The sequence below is a fragment of the Chelonia mydas genome, chromosome 24 (assembly GCF_015237465.2).
Source record: "Chelonia mydas isolate rCheMyd1 chromosome 24, rCheMyd1.pri.v2, whole genome shotgun sequence".
Taxonomy (NCBI): domain Eukaryota; kingdom Metazoa; phylum Chordata; order Testudines; family Cheloniidae; genus Chelonia; species Chelonia mydas.
Window position 1 is genome coordinate 15,410,667 of NC_051264.2, and position 25,459 is coordinate 15,436,125.

General features: G+C 50.2%; 1 protein-coding gene across 1 annotated transcript in view; it reads left to right on the plus strand.

Moving 5' to 3' along the window:
• Nucleotides 1-5,467, plus strand: part of LOC102934975 — a 31,094-nt gene extending 25,627 nt beyond the window's left edge. The window contains exon 4 of the mRNA XM_043535596.1: nt 2,435-5,467. Within this exon, the coding sequence (XP_043391531.1) occupies nt 2,435-3,739 (1,305 nt within the window). The 3' untranslated portion in view covers nt 3,740-5,467. The remainder of the gene's footprint in view (nt 1-2,434) is intronic.
• The last annotated feature ends 19,992 nt before the right edge of the window (nt 5,468-25,459 follow it).

The following is a 25,459-nucleotide window of genomic DNA, read 5'->3' on the forward strand; positions in this document are numbered from 1 at the left end:
GGGCTGCAGGGATGGGACAGGGGCTCCTGCAGGGAGAGCGTTATTTAGGTTCAGCAGAGAGCCCCACGCAGCATGGATAGGAACGGGGGGGCCTCAGCAGGCGGTGCTGTACTGCAGGGACCTGGGAGGCTCAGTAGGGGGCACCATGCTGCAGGGAGAGTGGGGTGGGCGGCTCAGTAGGGGTCACTGTGCTGCAGGGAGTGGGGTGGAGGCTCAGTAGGGGGTGCTGTGCTGCCAGGAATGGGGTGGAGTTTTTTGTCTGGGCGCTTTCTCCTCAGAGTCAGTGCTGGCCCAGTGCCCTAGGATGGCGCTAGGGGTCACGGTGCTCAGTAGGGGGCACTGTCCCCCGGCCATCAGCGCTGGCCCCATTAACACAGTGAGGCGTGTCCAAGGTGACAAAAGGCCAACTTAGCCTGTCACACCAACTGCAAAAGTCAGCAAAGCGGGAGACCAACAGACGGAGCTGAGGGAGGGAAAAGAGCTGGGCTAAGGCTCCGGGCTCTGCAGGGCTCCGGGTGAAGTCCCAGGCTGGCACGACAATGAGCTGGGAGAGTCCGGAAATGGGAGGACCACTCCACAGTTCAAATCCCCATCGCGCCTTTGAGTGATTAATGTCAATGGGACAAGGCTCCTCCCACCCGGATATTGTGTATCTGGGGGTCACTAAATGGGAGCATCAGGATGGGGGGACTGAAAGAGATAAGCCTAACCAGCATGGCTGCAATGCCCACTGTCTCCTGGGAGCCCAGGATCCACTGTGACACCACTGGGCCTTGTTCTTCGCGTCCTCAGAGACGTGCTGACCAGGCCAGGTCAGAGAGGCAGCCAGAGGACACCACCAGCTCCAGCTGAATCCACTAAACTCCACCTGGGATGTGAGATTGATTCTTGAGGACACCCCGTCCATCCTGGGGTACTGTCCTTCTGCGCCTTATTTCTCCCCTCTCTCGCTCTCTGTACTTTTGCCTCTGTCTGCTCAGGATTCAGCTTCACAGCCCAAGACAATTCTACCCTTTTCTCGTGGGCTGTGAGCCTGTGACCAATAAGGCAGCTAAAAGTGAGGCCTTAAACAGCCAGATGCCAGCATGAGTTTGCCAGGTGCGGGCATGGCTGGCCAGACCATGGGCTGGGCTGTGTTTCTCCAGCCATGAGGCTGAAAGTGAGAGTCAGTCCCAGGGACAGAAGCTGCATTTTCTCCTTTTGCTGCTCTTTCCTCTCCCCTTTTGTGTGTGTTTGTCTGGATTTGCCTAAAACCAAGCAGGGTCAGCCTGTGAGAGCATCAACAGCAGCAGCCGCTCCAGCTCGTCTAAACTAACTGTCCCACTTTCCCCCAAAAGGACAATTCATACCATCTCCGACGCCATCCTACAGACTGGCAAGCAGGGGTTCTCCATAAAAGACAGGGAATGAATGAGGGAGATTGTGAAAACGAAAGTCCCACTTAATACTGTTGTCTCTTGGGGCCATGGGGTTCACCATTATTTGCAGTGCTATTTGCATTGGGAAGAGAAATCGAAGACACAAGTCAGGTCTGTTCTTGGTGTGATCCTGTTTATTTGCACAGAGCGCACACACAGTTGTGGTTTCTGAACACAGCAGAAACAGTCACAGGCAGTTTCCTCGCTCTAAAATCCCCGTTCCTGCCCTCCAGTGGCTTCTGTGCCCAAGAAACTCTGTCCCTCTGCTTCCTCTAAGAGATGGTCTACACTGCAGAGTTAGGTCGACCTAATTACATCGCTCAGGGCGGTGAAAAATTTCACATCCAGCCAACCAAAGCTCCAGAGTAGACACTGCTAGAACTAATGAGCCTGAGGCCCCGTGGAGGTTCTCCCATCATGCACACAGGATCTCAGGAAGGGAGAAAAATGGCCCTGCCTTCTTCCAAGCCTCTGATAGTCACCCAGTCCCCTCTCCCACCCACTCTGGCTCTCCTGGAAGCTCTAGGAAGAGATTCCTGCTCTAGATCAAAGGTGGGAAGAAGGGCTAGAGATTCTGTAGTGAGCAGAAGGCTTGAGGGGTCTGGAGTTCTTCCTCCCTTCCCTGTGGACTCGCTGAGCTCTGCAGGGTGGGGAAAGCCCCAGCAGGCTGATTGGGAGCCATTACCCATTCCAAGCACTTCATGGGAATCTTCTTCTTTCTCTAAGGAAATTCTTTGGCTTTCTGTTGGGAAAATACTAATCCTTTTCTGGGATTTCACGTGTCACATGTTGTGTGGGCCCTTCCATCGCCAGAAAACCAGAGGGGGTGTCTCTCCTGGCATTCCTATGGGGGCAGAATTAAGGTTATGTGCTTGAGCTGAGTGGAAAGTGTCACCTTAACTTCACCTTTTCCATTTCCTGCCCAGACTTCCACTGGACTCACTCATGTGAGCTGACGTCTCTCTTCTGTCTAAACTAACCGTACATGGAATATCTCACTGTCTTTTCGCAGGCAGACCGAGCAGTGCACTGGAGCTGCCATGGCTGGGTTAGATGCTAAAGAGCTTCCCAAGATACTTGAAGAGGATATAGAAGCACTGAAGGCTGCTCTTGGGACAGGAAACCTCATCGAAGCAGCTGTTAAAGCGAAAGAGACTCTGGAGATGGCTGATAAAATCACTCTCAACATTGCTGTCACGGGGGAGTCAGGCTCTGGAAAATCATCCTTTGTCAACGCCATCCGGGGCCTGGGGGATACAGATGACCATGCTGCTGCGATAGGGGTCACTGAAACGACAGTGGTGCCCACTGCTTACCCACATCCTACATACCCAAATGTAATAGTCTGGGATCTGCCAGGGATCGATACCCCAACATTTAAACCAGACACGTACCTCGAGCAGGTGAAGTTCAGCTGCTACGACTTTTTCATCATCATCTCCTGCAACCGCTTCACATGCCACGACATTAGCCTCGCCCAGGAGATCCAGAGACAGGGGAAGAAATTTTACTTTGTGCGCTCCAAGGTGGACCAGGATTTGGCAAATGAGAAACAACTGTATGACGAGAGGGGAATCCTGAAGCAGAGCAGTGCTTCCACGAAAAGGCCACGTCAGTACAGTGAGAGTGCGATCCTCGATGACATCAGAGAGAACTGCATCAAAGGCCTGGAAAAAGGAGGGGTGGCCTCCCCACGGGTTTTTCTTGTCTCTAGATGGGACTTGGGCAAGTACGATTTTCCCACATTGCAGGAAACGCTTGTGGATGAGCTCCCCAGTGAAAAGAGACTCGCTCTTCTACGATCCCTGTCCCAAGTTTCGAAAGAAACCGTGGAGAAGAAAAAAGAACAACTGCAAACGCAGATATGGCTGAAAAGTCTGGTGTCATGTGGAGTCGCTGCCATTCCTCTCCCGGGTCTCTCCATTGTTTGTGATGTCGCCATGCTGGTGACGTCCCTGAAAGGGTTCTGCAGGGACTTCGGCCTTGATGAAAAGTCTCTGGCTGCACTCGCTAGACAGAATAACAAGCCCATTGCAGAGCTGAAGGCCGTTATACAGTCCCCACTGAGTGAGGCAATAACACAAGATCTTGTAATAAAGGTACTGACCAAGTGCGTAGCTGGGGCCATTCAATATTCAACAACTTTTTTAAAATTTATACCTGTGCTAGGTTCCGTGGTAGCTGCAGCAGTTTCGCTCCCTACCACATACTTCATGCTGCAGAGCTTCCTGGATGATGTTGCTGCTGACGCTCTACGAGTGCTGGAGGTGGTTATGGAGGGAGCCGTTTCAAACTCAGAGAAAAACTCCCGCAGCCCCTGAAAGGAAGAAACGTCAGGACGTGGCTGAAAGGATCCAAGTAAAGACCCTGTCCCCGCCGGAGCTCGGAGCTCAGAGCTGTGGGAAGTCTCATGAAAATGCTGCCTTTCTCCATCAGGGGGGAAACTTCACCGTAACTGAGCTCTGAGCCCCATTTCCACTGAGCTCCCCCACCCACCCTAAAAATGACGTCATATTGAATTTAATTCAGCCATAAAGAGGCGGGGGATCCTGACTGACACTGTTCTTTGTGTTTTCTTTATTTCACCAGCGAATGAGGCCAAGTTGTGATAAAGCTCCCCAGGGTCCCCAGTGCCTTACGCTCTCTGCAGGGGAGCTCAGGGAATGGTTATTTCAGGCCCCAGCCGATAGCAGGGCCAGGGCAGAGCCCATCTAACTCTTCACGAGGAAACGACAGGGAGCGACACCAACAATTACTCATTCTAGCCACAGATTTTCAACTTCTTGGTTCCCGTTGCCCTGAAATTGCAGCCTTGGCAGGCGCCACGTTGGGCATGTGGGTAAATTCACTCAGAGACAATCGTAAAAACTCTAAATTTTGAAATGACAGAATCATAGAATATCAGGGTTGGAAGGGACCTCAGGAGGTCATCTAGTCCAGCCCACTGCTCAAAGCAGAACCAATCCCCAATTAAATCATCCCAGCCAAGGCTTGGGTGCCGACCCCCCAGTGCCAACTCCTCCCTCGTCACTGCAGGGCCCAAGGCAAAGGAAACAGGCTTTTTAGCACAGACGCTTTCACACTTTTCCCCAGGCTGCCCCTGTCTGGGGAGGAGCTGCCTGTAACCTCCCACAGAGCCCCCGGACTGACCTCCTGCAAATGCCTCCTTCAGCCTCACCCCTGCCATGGACCCTCCGGATAACTCGACAATGGCCCGCGGCTGAAGCTCTGGGAGCGCTGCCCATTGCGTTATCCCAACCCTCTCCCTGCTCCCTTCTGTTCCCCTGTCTGCCTGGAGCACCCGCCTGCTGGGTCTAGACTTAGATTGTCAGCTCCCGGGGGCAGGGCCCATCCTTTTGTTCTCTGTCTGTACAGCACCTAGCGCAACAGGGCCATCACCCCCAGCAGGGGTCCTAGGTTCTCCTTTGAGACAAGAATAGATTAAGAAATGCTTAGACTGATCCTTGTAATTCTGTCTCTATGCTCATAGGTTTAACCAGCCCCTTATGCAAAGGTAGATTTGTCCAGGGAAGCAGCCGTGTCTGGCTGTGCTAGTAATCCTGTGAATGGCCCTGGATTTAAATGGAGAAGGGTCAAGATGTATCTGGCTGATAAACCCATGTTGGATGCTTGATAATTACCTAGCTGAGTGGCACCTGTCACTTATACTCTGGGCTGTGCTCCCATTCACGGCTGGGGAGTTTGTGTGGAGAGAGGCTTTCGTGTTTAATGCTGAGTTTATGGACATCTATTGCTCCTTGATTTGCTTTCTCAATGTGAGCCGATTATGTAGTTTATTATAAGAGCCGATGATTGAACAATTCATTTGAGCAACTGGAGACTCTGATACATTGCAGCTGGTTTGGCCACTTGTATAGCCAGTGCGTCAGCCTCTGCCTTCCCTCCATGACCCATTCATTTGTTGCTTTTGTTCTCATAATGATTAGCAGTCCGGTTCTGCTCCCCTTTCACCCCCCCAGAACGGGCCGCTCTTGTCTTGTAGAAATGATTTAATATTTCAATTATAATAAACTTGCGTTTAATCTGGACTAAGAGCCCGTGTCTCTGAATTTCGCCATTGCTAAAGGCCCATGGTTTAAGGGCATTGCTGTGACTAGACAGGAGCTCTTCCCTCCGAGTGTCACTAACTGGGGGGTTAATGAGGGGGGAGGAATGCATCCGTAGGGTGTTTGTGAGGAGAAGAAGCGAAACCCTGAACCAGCAGCGTCGCCAGCAACAATGGTCAGGTCTTTACCTGAGTCTCAGGGGAAGAATCTCCCGGTCGCGTACTCAGGTTTGTTCTTCAATCATAAGACAAAATTAAGGTCCCCTCCCCTCACACCCGATTTGTCACCCTCTTGTGAACTGTTTGTCTTGCTCCCACAGCCCCATAATTCCTGCCTAATAATGAACTCTTCATTCTTGAGCCTTTCACCACAGAGCTTTCTACATACGAATTAACCCTGTCGGCCTCTCGGGCGCAGCGCTGCTCCCAGTGGAGCTGGCGGGATTTGTGCCACAGACCTCAAAGGAGCAGGATTCCCCCTTTCACAGCGGGAAAGTGCAGCACAGAGAAAATAAGTGACTTGCTCAAGATTGCACAACAGCTGCAGACATGGAGCTCACAAAGGAAACCAGGAGTCCTGGTTCCCAGCGCTCCCGCTCTACGTTCAGACTTTATTACTTAATGAAGCAGCAGTAACATGCAATGCACAGTCCCTGCTGTTCCACCTAGAAAATACACTCTGTGCATTACCCTAATTAGCCACCGGGTGTCACTGCTGTGCTACTGAAGGAAACGTTACCCAGACTGGCCACCAGGTGTCAATGTTGCTCCATCAGAAATACCCACTGCCCCACCTCCTGGGGAAGGGCAGCCAATCAGAGCTGCTGCAGGAGACAGGCAGCTCTCTCCCCCTCCCCTCAGGAGGCAGAGGAGTGTTTGGGTAGGGGAGGGGAAGAGGGGACAAGACCATCCCCCCCCCCCCCTCCCGGAGAGCTGCAGGAGGAGCGGCAGTGGGACTTGGGGGGCAGAGCCGATGTGGGGCTGGGGGTGTGCAATTAATGGCTGGTCTGGGGGAGGGGCAGACGTGGGGCACAAAACTAATAAATTATCATGTGGGGGTCTGGGGAGAAGCTAGAAGCTCCTTTCTACCCAGCCGCCACGAGAGCCAGAGTCACCTACTCTGTACGTCGGGGAGAGCCGGGCACAGTCATTGTCTCTGACACACACACCGGGGCAGGGGGAGTTCAGAAACCAAAACCCACAGTGTCAACTTTTCAAAAATATCTCATGATTTTTGGCCCAAACTTGTGGGTTTTGTAAAAAATCTCATGATTTTTTGGGTCTGACTTGCAATTTCTGAACATTCGGGGCTGGTGTCCTGCTCCCAGCACCTGGGATCCCCACACTGCAGCTGTCACAGCTGGTCACAGGATTGGTAGCGACACGTGGGATGGTGTCTCCAGCGCAGGCCCAGCGCCCCCAGTGCCAGGCCCTGGACGCTGGTTCCCAGGATGGGCGAGGAGCCACCGGGCAGTCATGGTTCAGCCCGTCCCGCTGCCTGACTCCTTCCCATGATGCAGGGCTCTGCACATGGGACTTACCCCAAAGCCCCTGCTCCCGGTGATGGTGCTGGGCTCTAAGGGACACATTCGTCTGGAGTCCCAGAACGCACTGGCTGTCGGGGGGACACTGTACCTCTGTGCCCGTGCTGCTGAGTGCGAGCTGCGCCAGGCACAAGGCAGGGAACGAGCTGTTCCAGCCAGCTCGGAGCTGAGCCTGGTCCCTCGCTGGGGCAGATGCTCTGGGAGGGGAGGACTCGGCCCAGCCGCGCTGCGCACAGCAGGGACGCATTCGGCCACTGGGGCGGCCACACCACACTCACGAGATGCACGATTCCCACAGGATTCTCCAAACCCCCCCGGCATCCAGCCGCTCCCCTTGTTCCCCAGGGGGGACGGAGAAATCCTCTTTGTCCCTGACGGGGGGCTGCTGTGCCCTGCACAGGTCTGGAAATCTGACCCTTGGAACTGACCCTGCTCCGATTCACACCATCCTGCAGCGTCAGCCTCGGAGCAGCAGTGACACCTGGTGGCCAGTCAGGGTAATGCACAGAGTGTGTCCTCCCCCCCCCACCCCTCCCCACCATGGGAGCAGCAGTGACACCTGGTGGCCAGTCAGGGTAATGCACAGAGTGTGTCCTCCCCCCACCCCACCCTACCATGGGAGCAGCAGTGACACCTGGTGGCTAGCTGGGGGGATGCACAGAGCGTATTTCCCATGGAGCAGCAGTGACTGGTGGGAATATGCCCCTGCTCTTCCTCCAGGTTTCCTGATGTCCAGATGCCTCCAGCCACCTCTCTCCTAAAGCCAGCAGGAACAGGGCTCTTGGCCTACAGCCCTCACAAGATCCCAAGGACAGGAGATGTGAATGAGGACAAGGGGCTGCAGGGCTTTGTCCCTTTGGGAGTCTTGGCCCATCTGGGATCTGTTGCTGGAGAAGCTTCATCGTGCAGAGCCCAACTTCTCTGGGCTGAGCTGACTCTGTGTCTGCAGAGGAAAGGGCAAGTGAGACGTGACTGGTTACAGAAGCTCAGGTTCCCATGGGACCTGCTCTGCTGGAGACGAGTTTTTTATTACAGGAGGTGGAGAAAGTGACTAGGGGAGAGGCTGTTCTAGGGTTGATTCTGACAAACAGGGAGGAACTGGTTGAGAATCTGAAGTGGAAAGCAGCTACTCCCCTCTCCCTCCCCCTCACAGGGGCAGTCCTTGGTCAGTGGAGACCTAGAGTCCCGAGGAGCATTCTCATGAGATCACCTCCCACTCAGAGGGGAGGGGGGAGAAACATCAAGCAACACTTTCACTGCTGATCACAGTTGCCACTCCACCATCTTCTGCTGCCACTTCAGTCTCTTGAGGTTCCACCCAGGCGTCAGTGACTTCAGCTGTGAGTGGGGGTGTGACGGTGGACCCCATAAGGCTTTAGGGAAATGTGCTTACAAATGTATATATATGACATAACTGGAATATGTTTTATGCTACATATGCCATGTAATATATCTCTGTAAAGCTTATGATCTACTGAATATATGCCTCCAATTTGTATGCATGTATCATTTTTGTGTTCAAAGTTATGAATATTGGCTGTATACTTGCTTGATTTCTAAGTAGCCTTAGTAAAAGTATTTGGTCAGCTTTCTGAGAAAAGACTATTCTCAGTAAGTGCCCAATCAAGAACCACTTGAGCCAACAATGAATTTGGAGACGCCAATCCACACCTGAGCTTTCCCAGGAATGTGGCTTGGCTGGTAAGGAATTGAGTCTTGCAGGGACATGTGACTTGCCCATGTGACTCCAAAACTCCATTTTGTAACAGGATTCTACACAGGGGGAGGGAGGGGTGTCCACCCAGAAGAGAAAGTCTATAAAAATCCCTGGGAGACCCCTCCATTTTGTCTTCAGCTGGCTCAAGAGATAGCCTCTCCACCCCCAAGGATACCTGAAAGAAACTGGAACAAAGGACAGTAACTATGGGAGGGGTGGGTGGGAGGGGTGAGTGATTGCTGGACCCAGACTAAAGGGAGACTAGTCTGTAAAAGGAAGCACTGGAACATCACTGAGGGTGAGTTTTACCTGTATTCAGTTTTACTACTGTGGTAGACATAGATTTGCGTGTTTTATTTTATTTTACTTGGTAATTCACTTTGTTCTGTCTGTTACTACTTGGAACCACTTAAATCCTACTTTCTGTACTTAATAAAATCACTTTTTACTTATTAATTAACCCGCAGTATGTATTAGTACCGGAGGGAGGGGGGATAGCTGTGCATATCTCTCTATCAGTGTTATAGAGGGCGAACAATCTATGATTTTACCCTGTATAAGCTTTACACAGGGTAAAACACATTTATTTGGGGTTTGGACCCCATTGGGAGTTGAGCATCTGAGTGTTAGAGACAGGAACACTTCCCAAACCTCTTCCAGGTGAGCCTACAGCTGTTAGGGACGTGGTTCAGACCTGGGTCTGGGTTTGCAGCAGGCTAGCGAGTCTGGCTCAAACCAGGCAGGGCTCTGGAGTCCCAAGCTGGCAGGGCAGGAAAGCAGGGGCAGAAGTAGTCTTGGCACATCAATTGGCAACCCCAAGGGGCTTTCTGTGATCCAACCCATCACAGGGGGAACCTCCCTGCTCATACAGGCGGGCAGTCTCTTCCACAGCAGACCTAAGCAGCACTTAGACCTGACGATTGCTCATTTAACAAAACAAAAGACTTTCAATGGAGCTTAGTTAGCTCTGTCTTTGAACGGTGGAGAGGGGCAGGTTAATAGCACATGGGACTCGTCAGCAGAGCCCGCACCACCAGGCAATACGCCTTTCTCCACCTTCCCCACCCTCCCTCACTCTGCACTGGGCGCTGGCATCCCAACCCGCTGCTTAGCGAGTTCAGTTCAGCTGAGGGGACCCACTCAGTCCGGACAGGCGAAGCACAGTTCTGCTGCCCTTTGCTCACACAATAAGGATAACAACATTTCATGACCCCTGCACTGACGTGATTTGTAACCCAACACCAGCCCAAGTTGATCACTTTGGCACACAGCTCTGTCTGGAAGAAAAAAGGGAAGAAAGAGAACCTGGGGAACTACAGACCAGTCAGCCTCACTTCAGTCCCAGGCAAAATCATGGAGTGGGCCCTCAAGGAATCCATTTTGAAGCGCTTGGAGGAGAGGAAGGTGAGATAACTGGCTCTGTGGATATGGTGAAAGCAGTGGCCGTGATATATCTTGACTTTAGCAAAGCTTTTGATACGGTCTCCCACAGTATTCTTGCCAGCAAGTTAAAGAAGTATGGGCTGGATGAATGGACTATAAAGGTGGATAGAAAGCTGGCTAGATCGTCAGCTCAATGGGTAGTGTCTAGTTGGCAGCCGGTACCCGGGGTCGGTCCTGGGGCGGTTTTGTTCAACATCTTTATTAATGATCTGGATGATGGGATGAATTGCACCCTCAGTAAGTTCGCGGATCAAGCTAAGCTCGGGGGAGAGGTAGATACCCTGGAGGGGAGGGATAGTGTCCAGAGTGACTTAGACAAATTGGAGGATTGGGCCAAAAGAAATCTGTTGAGGTTAACAAGGACAAGTGCAGAGTCCTGCACTTAGGAAGGAAAAATCCCATGCACCACTAAAGGCTGGGGTCCGACTGGCTAAGCAGCAGTTCTGCAGAAAAGGACCTGGGGATTACAGTGATGAGAAGCTGTATATGAGTCAGAGGTGTGCCCTTGTTGCCAAGAAGGCCAACGGCATATTGGGCTGTATTTATAGGAATGTTGCCAGCAGATCGAGGGAAGTGATTTTTCCCCTTTATTTGGCACTGGTGAGGCCACACCTAGAATCATAGAATCACAGAATATCAGGGTTGGAAGGGACCTCAGGAGGGCATCTAGCCCAACTCCCTGCTCAAAGCAGGACCGATCCCCAATTAAATCATCCCAGCCAGGGCTTTGTCAAGCCTGACCTTAAAAACTTCCAAGGAAGGAGATTCCACCACCTCCCTAGGTAACGCATTCCAGTGTTTCACCACCCTCCTAGTGAAAAAGTTTTTCCTAATATCCAACCTAAATCTCCCCCACTGCAACTTGAGACCATTACTCCTTGTCCTGTCATCCACTACCACTGAGAACAGTCTAGAGCCATCCTCCTTGGAACCACCTTTCAGGTAGTTGAAAGCAGCTATCAAATCCCCCCTCATTCCTCTCTTCGGCAGACTAAACAATCCCAGTTCCCTCAGCCTCTCCTCATATGTCATGTGTTCCAGTCCCCTAATCATTTTTTGTTGCCCTCTGCTGGACTCTCTCCAATTTTTCCACATCCTTCTTGTAGTGTGGGGCCCAAAACTGGACACAGTACTCCAGATGAGGCCTCACCAATGTCGAATAGAGGGGAACGATCATGTCCCTCGATCTGCTGGCAATGCCCCTACTTATACATCCCAAAATGCCATTGGACTTCTTGGCAACAAGGGCACACTGTTGACTCATATCCAGCTTCTTGTCTACTGTAACCCCTACATCCTTTTCTGCAGAACTGCTGCCGAGCCATTCGGTCCCTAGTCTGTAGCGGTGCATTGGATTCTTCCGTCCTAAGTGCAGGACTCTGCACTTGTCCTTGTTGAACCTCATCAGATTTCTTTTGGCCCAATCCTCTAATTTGTCTAGGTCCCTCTGTATCCTATCCCTACCCTCCAGTGTATCTACCACTCCTCCCAGGTTAGTGTCATCTGCAAACTTGCTGAGGGTGCAATCCACACCACCCTCCAGATCATTTATGAAGATATTGAACAAAACCGGTCCCAGGACCGACCCTTGGGGCACTCCGCTTGATACTGGCTGCCAACTGGACATGGAGCCATTGATCACTACCCGTTGAGCCTGACAATCTAGCCAGCTTTCTATCCATCCTCTTAAAGTCCATTCATCCAGCCCATACTTCTTTAACTTGCTGGCAAGAATACTGTGGGAGACAGTGTCAAAAGCTTTGCTAAAGTCAAGGAACAACACGTCCACTGCTTTCCCTTCATCCCCAGAACCAGTTATCTCGTCATAGAAGGCAATTAGATTAGTCAGGCATGACTTGCCCTTGGTGAATCCATGCTGACTGTTCCTGATCACTTTCCTCTCATCTAAGTGCTTCAGAATTGATTCCTTGAGGACCTGCTCCATGATTTTTCCAGGGACTGAGGTGAGGCTGACTGGCCTGTAGTTCCCAGGATCCTCCTTCTTCCCTTTTTTAAAGATGGGCACTACATTAGCCTTTTTCCAGTCGTCCGGGACTTCCCCGGATCGCCATGAGTTTTCAAAGATAATGGACAATGGCTCCACAATCACATCCGCCAACTCCTTTAGCACTCTCGGATGCAGCGCATCCGGCCCCAGGGACTTGTGCTCGTCCAGCTTTTCTAAATAGTCCCGAACCACTTCTTTCTCCACAGAGGGCTGGTCACCTCCTCCCCATGCTGTGCTGCCCAGTGCAGTAGTCTGGGAGCTGACCTTGTTCGTGAAGACAGAGGCAAAAAAAGCATTGAGAACATTAGCTTTTTCCACATCCTCTGTCACTAGGTTGCCTCCCTCATTCAGTAAGGGGCCCACACTTTCCTTGACTTTCTTCTTGTTGCCGACATACCTGAAGAAACCCTTCTTGTTACTCTTAACATCTCTTGCTAGCTGCAACTCCAGATGTGATTTGGCCTTCCTGATTTCACTCCTGCATCACCGAGCAATATTTTTATACTCATCCCTGGTCATTTGTCCAATCTTCCACTTCTTGTAAGCTTCTTTTTTGTGTTTAAGATCAGCAAGGATTTCACTGTGAAGCCAAGCTTGTCGCCTGCCATGTTTACTATTCTTTCTACACATCGGGATGGTTTGTCCTTGTAACCTCAATAAGGATTTGAAGGGGTCATGCAGGGTTCATGAACCTGAAAACATTCAGGGCACACCCTGAGTGTTGTGTGCACACACTGCTCCTTCCAAGGACATGGACCATGGGAAGTCGCCCAGAGGACATGAACCGTGGGAAGCTTCCTTGGACTGGGCTCAAGGCCTGAGAGCAAGGACTTTAGTAGATAGAAACTGGTAAATAAGAATATTAATCAAAGTCATATTATTTCCTTTGTTGTTTCCTTTTGCGGTTGGAGTATGTAATGCGCATGAGTGGAGAGAGAATAAAAGAGAGGGTGGAAAGCCGACCCGGAGGACCTTCCCGCTTGCTTGCTAAAAGCTTTGTTTGTCTTGCATTTGAACCACAACAAGGAATCTTTAAAATAAAGCCAGCTCTCCTGGACTCCTTTCCTCTTCATGTTATTCTCCCGGGGGATCTTGCCCATCAGTTCCCTGAGGGAGTCAAAGTCTGCTTTTCTGAAGTCCTGGGTCCGTATTCTGCTGCTTTCCTTTCCTCCTTGTGTCAGGATCCTGAACTCGACCATCTCATGGTCACTGCCTCCCACGTTCCCATCCACTTTTGCTTCCCCTACTAATTCTTCCCGGTTTGTGAGCAGCAGATCAAGAAGAGCTCTGCCCCTGGTTGGTTCCTCCAGCACTTGCACCAGGAAATTGTCCCCTACATTTTCCAAAAACTTCCTGGATTGTCTGTGCACCGCTGCATTGCTGTATTGCTCTCCCGGCAGATATCAGGGTGATTGACGTCTCCCATGAGAACCAGGGCGTGTGATCTAGTAGCTTCTGCGAGTTACCTGGAGTATTGCATCCAGTTTTGGTCCTCCCGCCGCAGAAGAGAAGTGGATAAATTGGAGAGAGGCCAGTGGAAGGCAACAAAAATGATCAGGGGGCTAGGACACATGACTTAAAAGGAGAGGCTGAGGGAACTGGGGTTATTTAGTCTGCAGAAGAGAAGAGTGAGAGGGGATTTGATGGCAGCCTTCAACTACCTGAAGGGGGGTTCCAAAGAGGATGGAGCTCGGCTGTTCTCAGTGGTGGCAGATGATAGAACAAGGAGCAATGGTCTCAAGTTGCAGTGCGGAGGTCTAGGTTGGATATTAGGAAAAACTTTTTCACTAGGAGGGTGGTGAAGGTCAGGCTTGACAAAGCCCTGCCTGAGATGATTTAGTTGGGGATTGGTCCTGCCTTGAGCAGGGGATTGGACTAGATACCTCCTGAGGTCTCTTCCAATCCTAATCTTCTATGATTCCATGGGCAATGCCAAATGGTGAAGGCATAAGGCTGCAGGGTTAGGTACCACCGCATAATTCGAGGGTTTGTCTCCTTTGCTGTTTGTAGCCACTTCAGAGATGCGTGGTCAATTACTAGTACGAAGGGGCTGCCTACACGATAATATAGTAAGGCGTCCATGGCCCACTTGACGGCCAGTGCTTCCTTCTCAACCACCACATAATTTCGCTTTCAGGGGAACAGTTTACAGCTGATATATAATATAGGGTGTTCTTCCCCATTTACCTCCTGTGAAAGGACTGCCCCCAGGCCCACCTCCGATGCATCGGTCTGTAGCAGGAACTCCCTGTCAAAGTCAGGGCTGAAGAACACCAGTTCATGCCTCTTGCCAGCCAATTTTGCATTTCTTGGGGTTGGCCATCAGCCCAGCATCCCACAGGGCCCGTTAGACGGCAGTGACCTGGTTGAGGTGGTCCTCCCAACAGAGGCTGTAAATTATCACATCGTCAAGGTACGCAGCCGCAAAGGATTTGTGTGGCTGTAGGACCCCGTCCATCAACCTCTGGAAAGTGGCTGGTGCCCCATGAAGACCTAAAGGCATTCGGGTGAATTGATACCACCTGGTGGGGGTAGCAAAGGCAGTTTTCTCCCGAGAGCTCAGACTTAGGGGGAGTTGCCAATACCCCTTTGTGAGGTCCAGAGTACTGATGTACTGTGCGTCCCCCAGGCAGTCTAGTAGTACATCAATCTGCGGCATTGGGTAGGCCTCACATTTTGAAATATTACTGACCCTCCTAAAGTCGATGCAGAAGCGGACCGTCCCACCTGGTTTTGGGACCAAGACGATGGGGCTGCGCCAGTCACTTTGCGATTTCTCAATTACCCCGATGAGCCGGAGGTTGGTCCTGGCAGAAACCACCAGGGTCGGAGAGCTCCTGGACTACGACGGGGGGACTGGGTGGATCCCCGTGTGCTCAGTCAGCACATGGGGCTCTCCACCCTTCCGACCCCCCTGCATGTACTCCAGGAGGTGGGGGCTGCCTTGTCATCCGTTTCTCTCGTCTTCCTGCAGCGGGCCCTGCGAGAGGCTGTTCCCCACCCACCCCTTACCCCAGGCCCTCCGGACCTTTTTATTCAGCCCCCGTTCCATGACCACCACCACCCCTGGCCTCCCCGCTCCCACACTCCAAGCCGGCTGCACACCCTGCAGCCAGTTTGGTTCCGGACCGTGCCCAGAGACCAACTGCACATGCTCATTCTCCACACTCTGCATTTCCTCACCCTCGTGTCCCGCCCCGATACCAAATTGCGGGACTATTTACCACCTGTCGAGGGTGAGGAGCCCCGCTGGGCCAGCCTTTATTCCACCTTGGTCTCACGGCCTGCCAGGGCCAGCTTCTATTCCGCCTTCATGGAGCCATGAGCACGGGCGTCCACCTGGCGCGGTTCACCCCCATACCCGAGGCCTGCCCCTTCTGCGTCGTGAGGGAGAACCTGGCGCAATCCTATCTTCAATGTGCCTGCTTGCAGCCCCTATTCCGGCTCAGTGGTTTGAGCACTGGCCTGCTAAACCTACGGTTGCGAGTTCAATCCTTGAGGGGGCCATTTAGGGATCTGGCGCAAAAATTGGGGATTGGCCCTGCTTTGAGCAGGGGGTTGGACTAGATGACCTCCTGAGGTCCCTTCCAACCCTGATATTCTATGATTTGATTCTATGAACCTCTTCCTGGCCCTGGCCAAAGTCTACAATACCAGCAGGAAGGTGCTGGACAAGGGAGTGCTCTGTGACTGTGTGGCCTATTTCCATTCCTCCCTGGTCTCATACATCTGGGCAGAGTTCCTCTGGCTGGCATCCGCCGGCTCCCTTGACAGCTTTGAGGAGCAGTGGGTGCTGTCCAGGGTTCTCTGCTCGGTGTACCCCTCTGTACCCCTAGTTTCGAAACTATGACCTTCACTCCTGTCCCTGTTATTCCTTAGTTGTCCCCCGTCTTTATTTGGTTCCTGGGTCCAGTGGTCCCTCCTGCTCGGCTGGGGGAGGGGCCTCTAGAAGTCCCAGGATTTCCAATAAGTCCTCACTACAGTTCCTGATTGCAGAATACAGTCAATCTGTTGCAAAAAAGTGGTTTATAGCATCAAATGAACCAACCACTATCAGAGCTCAATGCAACTACAGTCCGCACGCCCCAGGCTAGTCAAAGCAGTGTCAGTAATTCCCAGACACCTGGCCAACCCTAAGCTCAGCCTCAACAAGCAAGTCAGTGTATAAACTCTGCAGCAGTAGCTCAAAACGCAGCTCAGGAATAAAACAAAAATCTGACAGGAGCAATTTAAGAATTTAGTCTCCAGTTGGGGTTTAACAGCCAGATGCTTCCAAACCCTCCCAGGGTACAACTTTTATTATTATTTGCACCAGGGTAGCACCTACTGAGATATGGGTCCCATGGTGCCAGGCGCGGGACAGACCCAGACTGAGATCAGGGCTCCCATTGTATGGGGCATGGTGCAGACCCATCCGAGATCTGGGACCCCATTGTGCCGAGCTCTGCACAGATCCTGCCAATATCAGGGCACCCATTGTGCTCGCTGCTGCACGGGACCCTGACAGAGATCAAGGACCAACCACATTGCACAGGCCTTGACTTCGATCAGGGTCCTTGCTGGGTGTTGCACAGACACAGAGTGAGGTTCAAAAGGGATTTTTCTTAATGCCAGGTGTGACACTCTCTACCTCAGAGCAGCACCCTGGAACCCTCATATTCACCTCTGACATATCATTGTGATGTGTTTTGTACACAGTCTGCCTTGTGAGGTATATTTTTTAAAACTCTTGCTCCGTTGAACATTAATCTCCTGTTGGATTATATGTGCTATGATTGTATGTGAAGTTGTGAAGTATTGCTGGATGTGTTACTGAAATATGTTGTGAGGTTGGGGACACCCACAACCAGCCTTTCAGGCACAACAATGGAGTAGCCGGACAGCGGTTCATGGCTCATCAACACCCCCCAAGGAAAGAATCCACTATCCCAAAGACTGTATGCAATGGAGACTTCTCAGAGAGATCACGTAAGCAATGGAAACTGCTTGACCCATGGGGACTGACTGACCCCCATGTAGCAGCATAGATCTTTTCAGTAAGCTGCAAGAAACTATAAAGAGGGGAAGAGACATCATCACTTGGCCTCACTCCCCCCACTACACAACACTTGGAAACATGTCTGGTGGACAAAGATTTTGAACTGGGCGGGTGGTCCCAAGCTGGAGGAGAGTCCCAGCCTATGTATTGTAACAGGTTCAGAGTAGCAGCCGTGTTAGTCTGTATCTGCAAAAAGAAAAGGAGTACTTGTGGCACCTTAGAGACTAACAAATATATTTGAGCATAAGCTTTCGTGAGCTACACCTCACTTCATCGGATGCATTCAGTGGAAAATACAGTGGGGAGATTTATATACACAGAGAACATGAAACAATGGGTGTTACCATACAGACTGTAACAAGAGTGATCAGGTAAGGTGAGCTATTACCAGCAGGAGAATGGGGAGAAAAAACTTTTGTAGTGATAATCAAGGTGGGCCATTTCCAGCAGTTGACAAGTACGTGTGAGGAACGGGGGGTGGGGGCGGGGGAAGCGGGGAATAAACATGGGGAAATTGTTTTACTTTATGTAATGACACATCCACTCCCAGTCTTTATTCAAGCCTAAATTAATTGTATCCAGTTTGCAAATTAATTCCAATTCTCTTGTTGGAGTCTGTTTTTGAAGTTTTTTTGTTGAAGAATTGCCATTTTGGGGTCTGTAATTGAGTGACCAAAGAGATTGAAGTGTTCTCTGACTGGTTTTTGAATGTGATAATTCTTGACATCTGATTTGTGTCCATTTATTCTTTTATGTAGAGACTGTCCAGTTTGGCCAATGTACATGGCAGAGGGGCATTGCTGGCACATGATGGCATATATCACATTGGTAGATTTGCAGGTGAACGAGCCTCTGATAGTGTGGCTGATGTGATTAGTGAAAAACTTTTTCACTAGGAGGGTAGCCTTCAGCAGGTGGGTATTGTAGTTGTAAGAATGCTTGATAGAGATCTTGTAGGTGTTTGTCTCTGTCTGAGGGGTTGGAGCAAATGCGGTTGTATCATAGAGCTTGGCTGTAGACAATGGATCATGTGATGTGGTCTGGATGAAAGCTGGAGGCATGCAGGTAGGCATAGCGGTCCGTAGATTTCCGGTACAGGGTGGTGTTTATGTGACCATCGCTTATTAGCACCGTAGTGTCCAGGAAGTGGATCTCTTGTGTGGACTGGTCCAGGCTGAGGTTGATGGTGGGATGGAAATTGTTGAAATCATGGTGGAATTCCTCAAGGGCTTCTTTTCCATGGGTCCAGATGATGAAGATGTCATCAGTGTAGCACAAGTAGAGTAGGGGCATGAGGGGACGAGAGCTGAGGAAGCATTGTTCTAAGTCAGCCATAAAAACGTTGGCATCCTGTGGGGCCATGCGGGTACCTATAGCAGCGCCGCTGATCTGAAGGTATACATTGTCCCCAAATGTGAAATAGTTATGGGTGAGGACAAAGTCACCAAGTTCAGCCACCAGGTTTGCCGTGACATTATCGGGGATAGTGTTCCTGATGGCTTGTAGTCCACCTTTGTGTGGAATGTTGGTGTAGAGGGCTTCTCCATCCATAGTGGCCAGGAGGGTGTTTTCAGGAAGATCACCGATGGATTGTAGTTTCCTCAGGAAGTCAGTTGTGTCTCGAAGGTAGCTGGGAGTGCTGGTAGCGTAGGACCTGAGGAGGGAGTCTACTTAGCCAGACAATCCTGCTGTCAGGGTGCCAATGCCTGAGACAATGGGGCGTCCAGGATTTCCAGGTTAATGGATCTTGGGTAGCAGATAGAATATCCCAGGTCGGGGTTCTAGGGGTCTGTCTGTGCGGATTTGATCTTGTGCTTTTTCAGGGAGTTTCTTGAGCAAATGCTGTAGTTTCTTTTGGTAACTCTCAGTGGGATCAGAGGGTAATGGCCTGTAGAAAGTGGTGTTGGAGAGCTGCCTAGCAGCCTCTTGTTCATATTTCGACCTATTCATGATGATGACAGCACCTCCTTTGTCAGCCTTTTTGATTATGAAGTCAAAGTCGTTTCTGAGGCTGTGGATGGCATTGCGTTCTGCACGGCTGAGGTTGTGGGGCAAGTGATGCTGCTTTTCCACAAGTTCAGCCCGTGCACGTCGGCGGAAGCACTCTCTGTAGAAGTCCAGTCTGTTGTTTCGACCTTCAGGAGGAGTCCACCCAGAATCCTTCTTTTTGTAGTGTTGGTAGGAAGGTCTCTGTGGATTAGTATGTTGTTCAGAGGTGTGTTGGAAATATTCCTTGAGTTGGAGACGTCGAAAATAGGATTCTAGGTCACCACAGAACTGTATCACGTTCATGGGGGTGGAGGGGAAGGAGAGGCCCCGAGACAGGACAGATTCTTCTGCTGGGCTAAGAGTCTAGTTGGATAAATTAACAATATTGCTGGGTGGGTTAAGGGAATCACTGTTGTGGCTCCTTGTGGCATGCAGTAGTTTAGGTAGTTTAGTGTCCTTTTTCTTTTGTAGAGAAGCAAAGTGTGCGTTGTAAATGGCTTGTCTAGTTTTTGTAAAGTCCGGCCACGAGGAAGTTTGTGCGGAAGGTTGTTTTTTTACGAGAGTTTCCAGTTTTGAGAGCTCATTCTTAATCGTTCCCTGTTTGCTGTAGAGGATGTTGATCAGCTGGTTCCGCCGTTTCTTTGAGAGTGTGTGGCACATTGGATGCATACAGTGGAAAATAAAGTGGGGAGATTTATATTTTCCACTGAATGCATCCGATGAAGTGAGCTGTAGCTCACGAAAGCTTATGCTCAAATATATTTGTTCGTCTCTAAGGTGCCACAAGTACTCCTGTTCTTTCAGCCTACGTATTGAGGACCTGTTTGTACCATCTGTCGGGGGAGACACCGCTTGATTCAAATCCTGTTTAGTTTGTCCAGTGTAAACTGCAAGTTTATTTTTGTTGCTTAAGTAACCACCTCCGATCTCTACACTTGCCACTTATAATCATTTAAAATCTGTCTTTGGGTAGGTAATAAACCTCTCCTATATTTTACCTAAAACAGTGTGTTTTGGTTGAAATGCTTGGAAAATCTGCTCAGGTTACAAAGGGTGGTGCACATCCAGTTTCCTTTGTAGAAGTGCTGAACTGGGTAATGAACTAACACTTGCCAGGCTTCTGACCAGGGCAAGACCATACAGCTGTGAGGTGCAAGGCTGCGAAGCTGGGGGTGGGGGAGTTGCTGGAACCTCACTATTGTTGGTTCATGAGTGGCTGGGAGAAGCATTCATGGAACTCAGCTGGGTATTTCCCTGCCTGTGGATGGCTGTGTCAGTGCAGTGCCTATCAGAGGTGTATAGCTTGACGTCAGAATCACAGTGTGAGAGGCAGCCTAAACTGGTGGGAAATAGGGGCTCAGCAGCCCCACACTTCATGTTGCACACTGGGGACCTCATCACAGTAATATCTTGTATGGAACCATCTTCTGTTGCGGAGGGAGAGAAGCTTTCACGCGGCTGTTGGATGGACGCCAGGCTAAACAGCTCCAAATGCCGCTCCTTCGCCTGTGTTTCCATGCAAGAATTAAGGTCATCCAGAGTTTTGTTTACTGACTGAGAGCCAGACCCACTTCCTGGCTTTCTCCCATTCCTGGGAAAGGGGCAGCTCAGCCTGTTGCCTTCCATTTCCATCAGAGTCAGATGGAAATGCAGGCTCCAAACTGGCTCCTGAGACAGTCACAAGCTCCCTGTCAGTCAGATGGGACTGTCTGAAGGATGAAAGATTCTCCATTGCCTGCATATGGCAAACTCATTCACACCAATGCAAAGCGTACAACACAACTGAGCCAGAATAGCAGCTCCAGACCCTTTTTGCGCTGGTGCAAATGACGACACAACATGGTTCTGTTCCCTGTGTTCAGTATCTTCAACGATGATTTAGATAATTGCATGGAGAGTACATTTATACAGTTTGTATATTCTGTGTGATACCAAGTTGAGAGGGGTTGCAAGTGCTTTGGAGGATAGAATTAAAATTCAAAATGATCTGGAGAAACTGGAGAAATGGTCTGAAGTAAACAGGATGAAATTCAATAAGGACAAATGCAAAGTGCTCCACTTAGGAAAGAACAATCAGTTGCACACACACAAAATGAGAAGTGACTGCCTAGGAAGGAGTACTGCGGAAAGGGATCTCGGGATTCTAGGGGATCACAAGTTAAAGATGAGTTAACAGTGTTGCAAAACAAGCAAACGTCATTCTGGGATCTGTTAGCAGGAGTGTTGTAAGCAAGACCTGAGAAGTAATTCTTCCGCTCTACTCTGCACTGATTAGGCCGCAAATGGAGTATTGTGTCCAGTTCTGGGCCCCACATTTCAGGAAAGATGTGGAGAAATTGGAGCAAGTCCAGAGAAGAGCAAGAAAAAAATCATGAGCTATGAGGGAAGATTGAAAACACTGGGATTGTTCAGTCTGGAGAAGAGAAGACTGAGAGGGGACATGATAACAGTTTTCAAGTACATAAAAGGTTGTTACAAAGAGGAGGGAGAAAAATTGTTCTTCTGAACGTCTGAGGATAGAACAAGGAGAAATGGGCTTAAATTGCAGCAAGGGCGGTTTAGACTGAACATTAGGAATCCCTTCCTGTCAGGGTGGTTAATCTCTTGAATAATTTGCCCAGGGAGGCTGTGGAATCTCCAGCACTGGAAAAAACAACGAGGAGGACTTGTGGCACCTTAGAGACTAACAAATTTAGTAGGGCATAAGCTTTTGTGGGCTAAAACCCACTTCATCAGATGCATGGAGTGGAAAATATAGTAGGAAGATATATATACATAGTGCATGAAAAGACGAGAGTTGCCTTACCAAGTGTGGGGTCAGTTCTAACGAGACAATTCAATTAAAGTGGGATATTATCAACAGGAGAAAAAATCACTTTTGTAGTGGTAATCAGGGTGGCCCATTTCAAACAGTTGACAAGAAGGTGTGAGTAACAGTAGGGGGAAATTAGCATGGGGAAATTTAGTTTTTGTAGTGACCCATCCAGTAGGGGGAGGGATAACTCAGTGGTTTGTGCATTGGCCTACTAAACCCAGGGTTGTGAGTTCAATCCTTGAGGTGGCCATTTGGGGATTAGTCCTGCTTTGAGTAGGGGATTGGTCTAGATGACCTCCTGAGGTCCCTTCCAACCCTGATATTCTATGATCCACTCCCAGTCTTTTTTCAGGTCTAATTTCATGGTGTCCAGTTGGCAAATGAACTCCAGTTCTGGAGTTTCTTGTTGGATTCTGTTTCTGAAGTTTGTTTGTTGAAGAATTGCCACTTTTAAGTCTGTTATTGAGTGTCCAGGGAGGTTGAAGTGTTCTCCAACTGGTTTTTGAATGTTATAATTCTTGACATTGGATTTGTGTCCATTTATTCTTTTGCCTAGAGATTGTCTGGTCTGGCCAATGTACATGGCAGAGGGGCATTGGAGGTTTTCAAGATCAGATTAGACAAACCCCTGCCAGGGATGGTCTAGATAATACTTAGTCCTGCCATGGGTGCAGGGGACTGGACTAGATGACCTCTTGAGGTCCCTCCAGTCCTACGATTCTATGATTCTATGGCTGAGAATCAGCCCAGTGCCTGATTGCCTCAGGTCTTCCAAAGCAGGAGACAGATTGCCAGGGGACCAATTCCCCATGTTTCTCTTTGTGCACCGAACACGGGGTGGGGGCAGAGAGTTCAGGGTTTCGGGTCTATTCTCTACTTGGAAGAAGGCTGAGGAAGGGGTTACCAGGCTGCCCCGGGGAGAAGAGAAGAGGACCTCCAATTGCTGAGGACAGAATGATTCACTCTGCAGCTGTGGATAGATGTAACCCTTCTGCCAGTCAGAATTGGCAGCAAAAAGGGCTGGGCTCAGTATCGAGGGGTTCCTTTTCAACAATAGAACACAAAACTGGCTTGAGTCCCCACCCAGTGACCTGGGACAATTACACACCACCCCCTGGGCGCCTTTAAGAGGCAATACTTCCCCACTCGCAAGCACAGAGTCTGAGTGTAGCAAAGAAACTTTTAATAAAAGGAGGGAAGTAACTTGGCATTAATTTGGGAAAACACCACAAACAGAGTTCATGCACATAAACCATGAGCAAAAGACCCACCCCCAAGTGGGCTGGCCAGTGTCCTTTTCCCTCAAGTTCAGCAACCCAAAAGTCCCTTCAACCTGCCTGTCCCTTCTCTGCACCCCACTCACAGTTGCTGTCCTTGGTCAGTGTAGCCCCAGAGTTCAGAGGTGCATCTGCAGAGTTCACCTCCCACCCAGGGGCTGGGGTAAAGAGGCCCCTTTCTCACTCTGCTGTCCAGGCACTCACTCACCACTCCTCTCCACTGGCTGCCCTGCTGGATGCAACATCTTCAGCAGGGACGTCCTTAGGATTTATGGGGCCCTACGCAGTATTGTTAAACTGGTGCCCCTATGCCCGACGGCAGCCCGGGCTCACAGCCCGGGGGGGAGGGACAAGGCAGTAAAGGATAGCGAGCCGCCCGGCCCGCCTCATGGCAGCAGAGAGTCACAGTTCCCCGCAGAGACCCCCGTACCCTCTCCCTCAGGCAGAATGTGCAGCACCGACGCATTCGGCTCTGTGAATACGGGCCCTTCCTAAGGAGACTGGAGCGCGCACTGGGTGTGCGGGAGCCGACCCGCTCTTACCTGCTGTCATGGGCGGTGGGTGAAACTGTCACTCGGGGATGTTAGCTCCCCAGCCCACCTCTGGCCCCGCCCATACTCCACTCCTGCTCCGCCCCAGACCCCGCCCCCACTCTGCCCAGGCCCCGCCCTCTCCCCACTGTCTCCCTCCTCTCTTCCCTCCCCCTTCCTGATCACCCCCTTCCAGTCAGATTCCTGAACCCAAATGAAGCAAATGACATTTGAAAAAAACACTCTTCTGCCATTTCTTTCTCAAGAAAATGGAGCATGTTTCCCACCGCATGCCAGAAGGGGAAGACTGGACAGGCAGAAAGTACCTAATTAAAAGCACTAAACTTGGGAATAAAAAACGTCAGTCACGGGTTTTTTGATATGCCCTCAAGTTTGTCAGAAATTTATTTGCAAAAACTTTGTCGTAACGGCGAGTCAGCCGTCTTGCTGAATACAACATTAAATATTATGGAATACATGATGCAGCTCTTCTCTGTTTCACATTGTCTCAATCAGTTTGTCTAAGCTGATTTTATATTTTAAATGTACTCTTAAGCCTTCAGAACGTAATCATTCCCGATGACTACACATTTACCTCACTGAAACAAAGACATTATTTTCAATTAATCAGTCACAGAGGTTTCAGGTGTTCATAACAACGTTCATTGCTTTTAGAAAAAGGGAACCCTAATTTACTTTGTGTGATCTCCAGAACAATAGACATGTTTATGAAATATCACCAACTTTAAAAAATATGTTTCCAAAGATTTTAGGCATCACAAAGGATTTGATATCTCAGGAAGGTTCTGATTTTGCTGGAGGGTTCTCTTAAAACTAGTTCATTCAATAGTCAGAAGTAAAGAAATGGAAACTCGTTGTCCATCTATCTGGCAGGGAAGGGGTGGACAAGGAGCCGGGGGGTGGATGGGAGCTGATGGGAGAAACGGATGGAACGGCAGGGAACTGTGATTCTCCGCTGCCGTGAGGAGGGCCGAGCGAGTCGGTATCCTTTGCTGCCTCGTCCCCCACCCAGGCTGCGAGCCCAGGCTGCCATTGGGCATAGGGGCACCAGTTTAATAAGAGGGGGACACGATTCATGTGGGTAGGAGTTTCATAGATTCATAGATATTAAGGTCAGAAGGGACCATTATGATCATCTAGTCTGACCTCTTGCACAACGCAGGCCACCGAATCTCACCCACCCACTCCTGCGATAAACCTCTCTCCTAGTCCCCTACTCTAACCACTAGACCCCTCTCCTCCCAGAGCCGGCACAGAACCCAGTTATCCTGGCTCCCAGCCCCCCTGCTGTAACCATTGGATAGGATACAGAGGGCCCTAGACAAATTAGAGGATTGGGCCAAAAGAAATCTGATGAGGTTCAACAATCTGATGAGGAAGTTTGTGTGGAAGGATGGTTTTTTATGAGAGTTTCCAGTTTTGAGAGCTCATTCTTAATCGTTCCCTGTTTGCTGTAGAGGATGTTGATGAGGTGGTTCCGCCGTTTCTTTGAGAGCGTGTGGCACAAGCTGTCAGCATAGTCTGTGTGGTAAGGAGATTCTAACGGATTTTTTACCTTCAGTCCTTTTGGTACGATGTCCATCTGTTTGCATT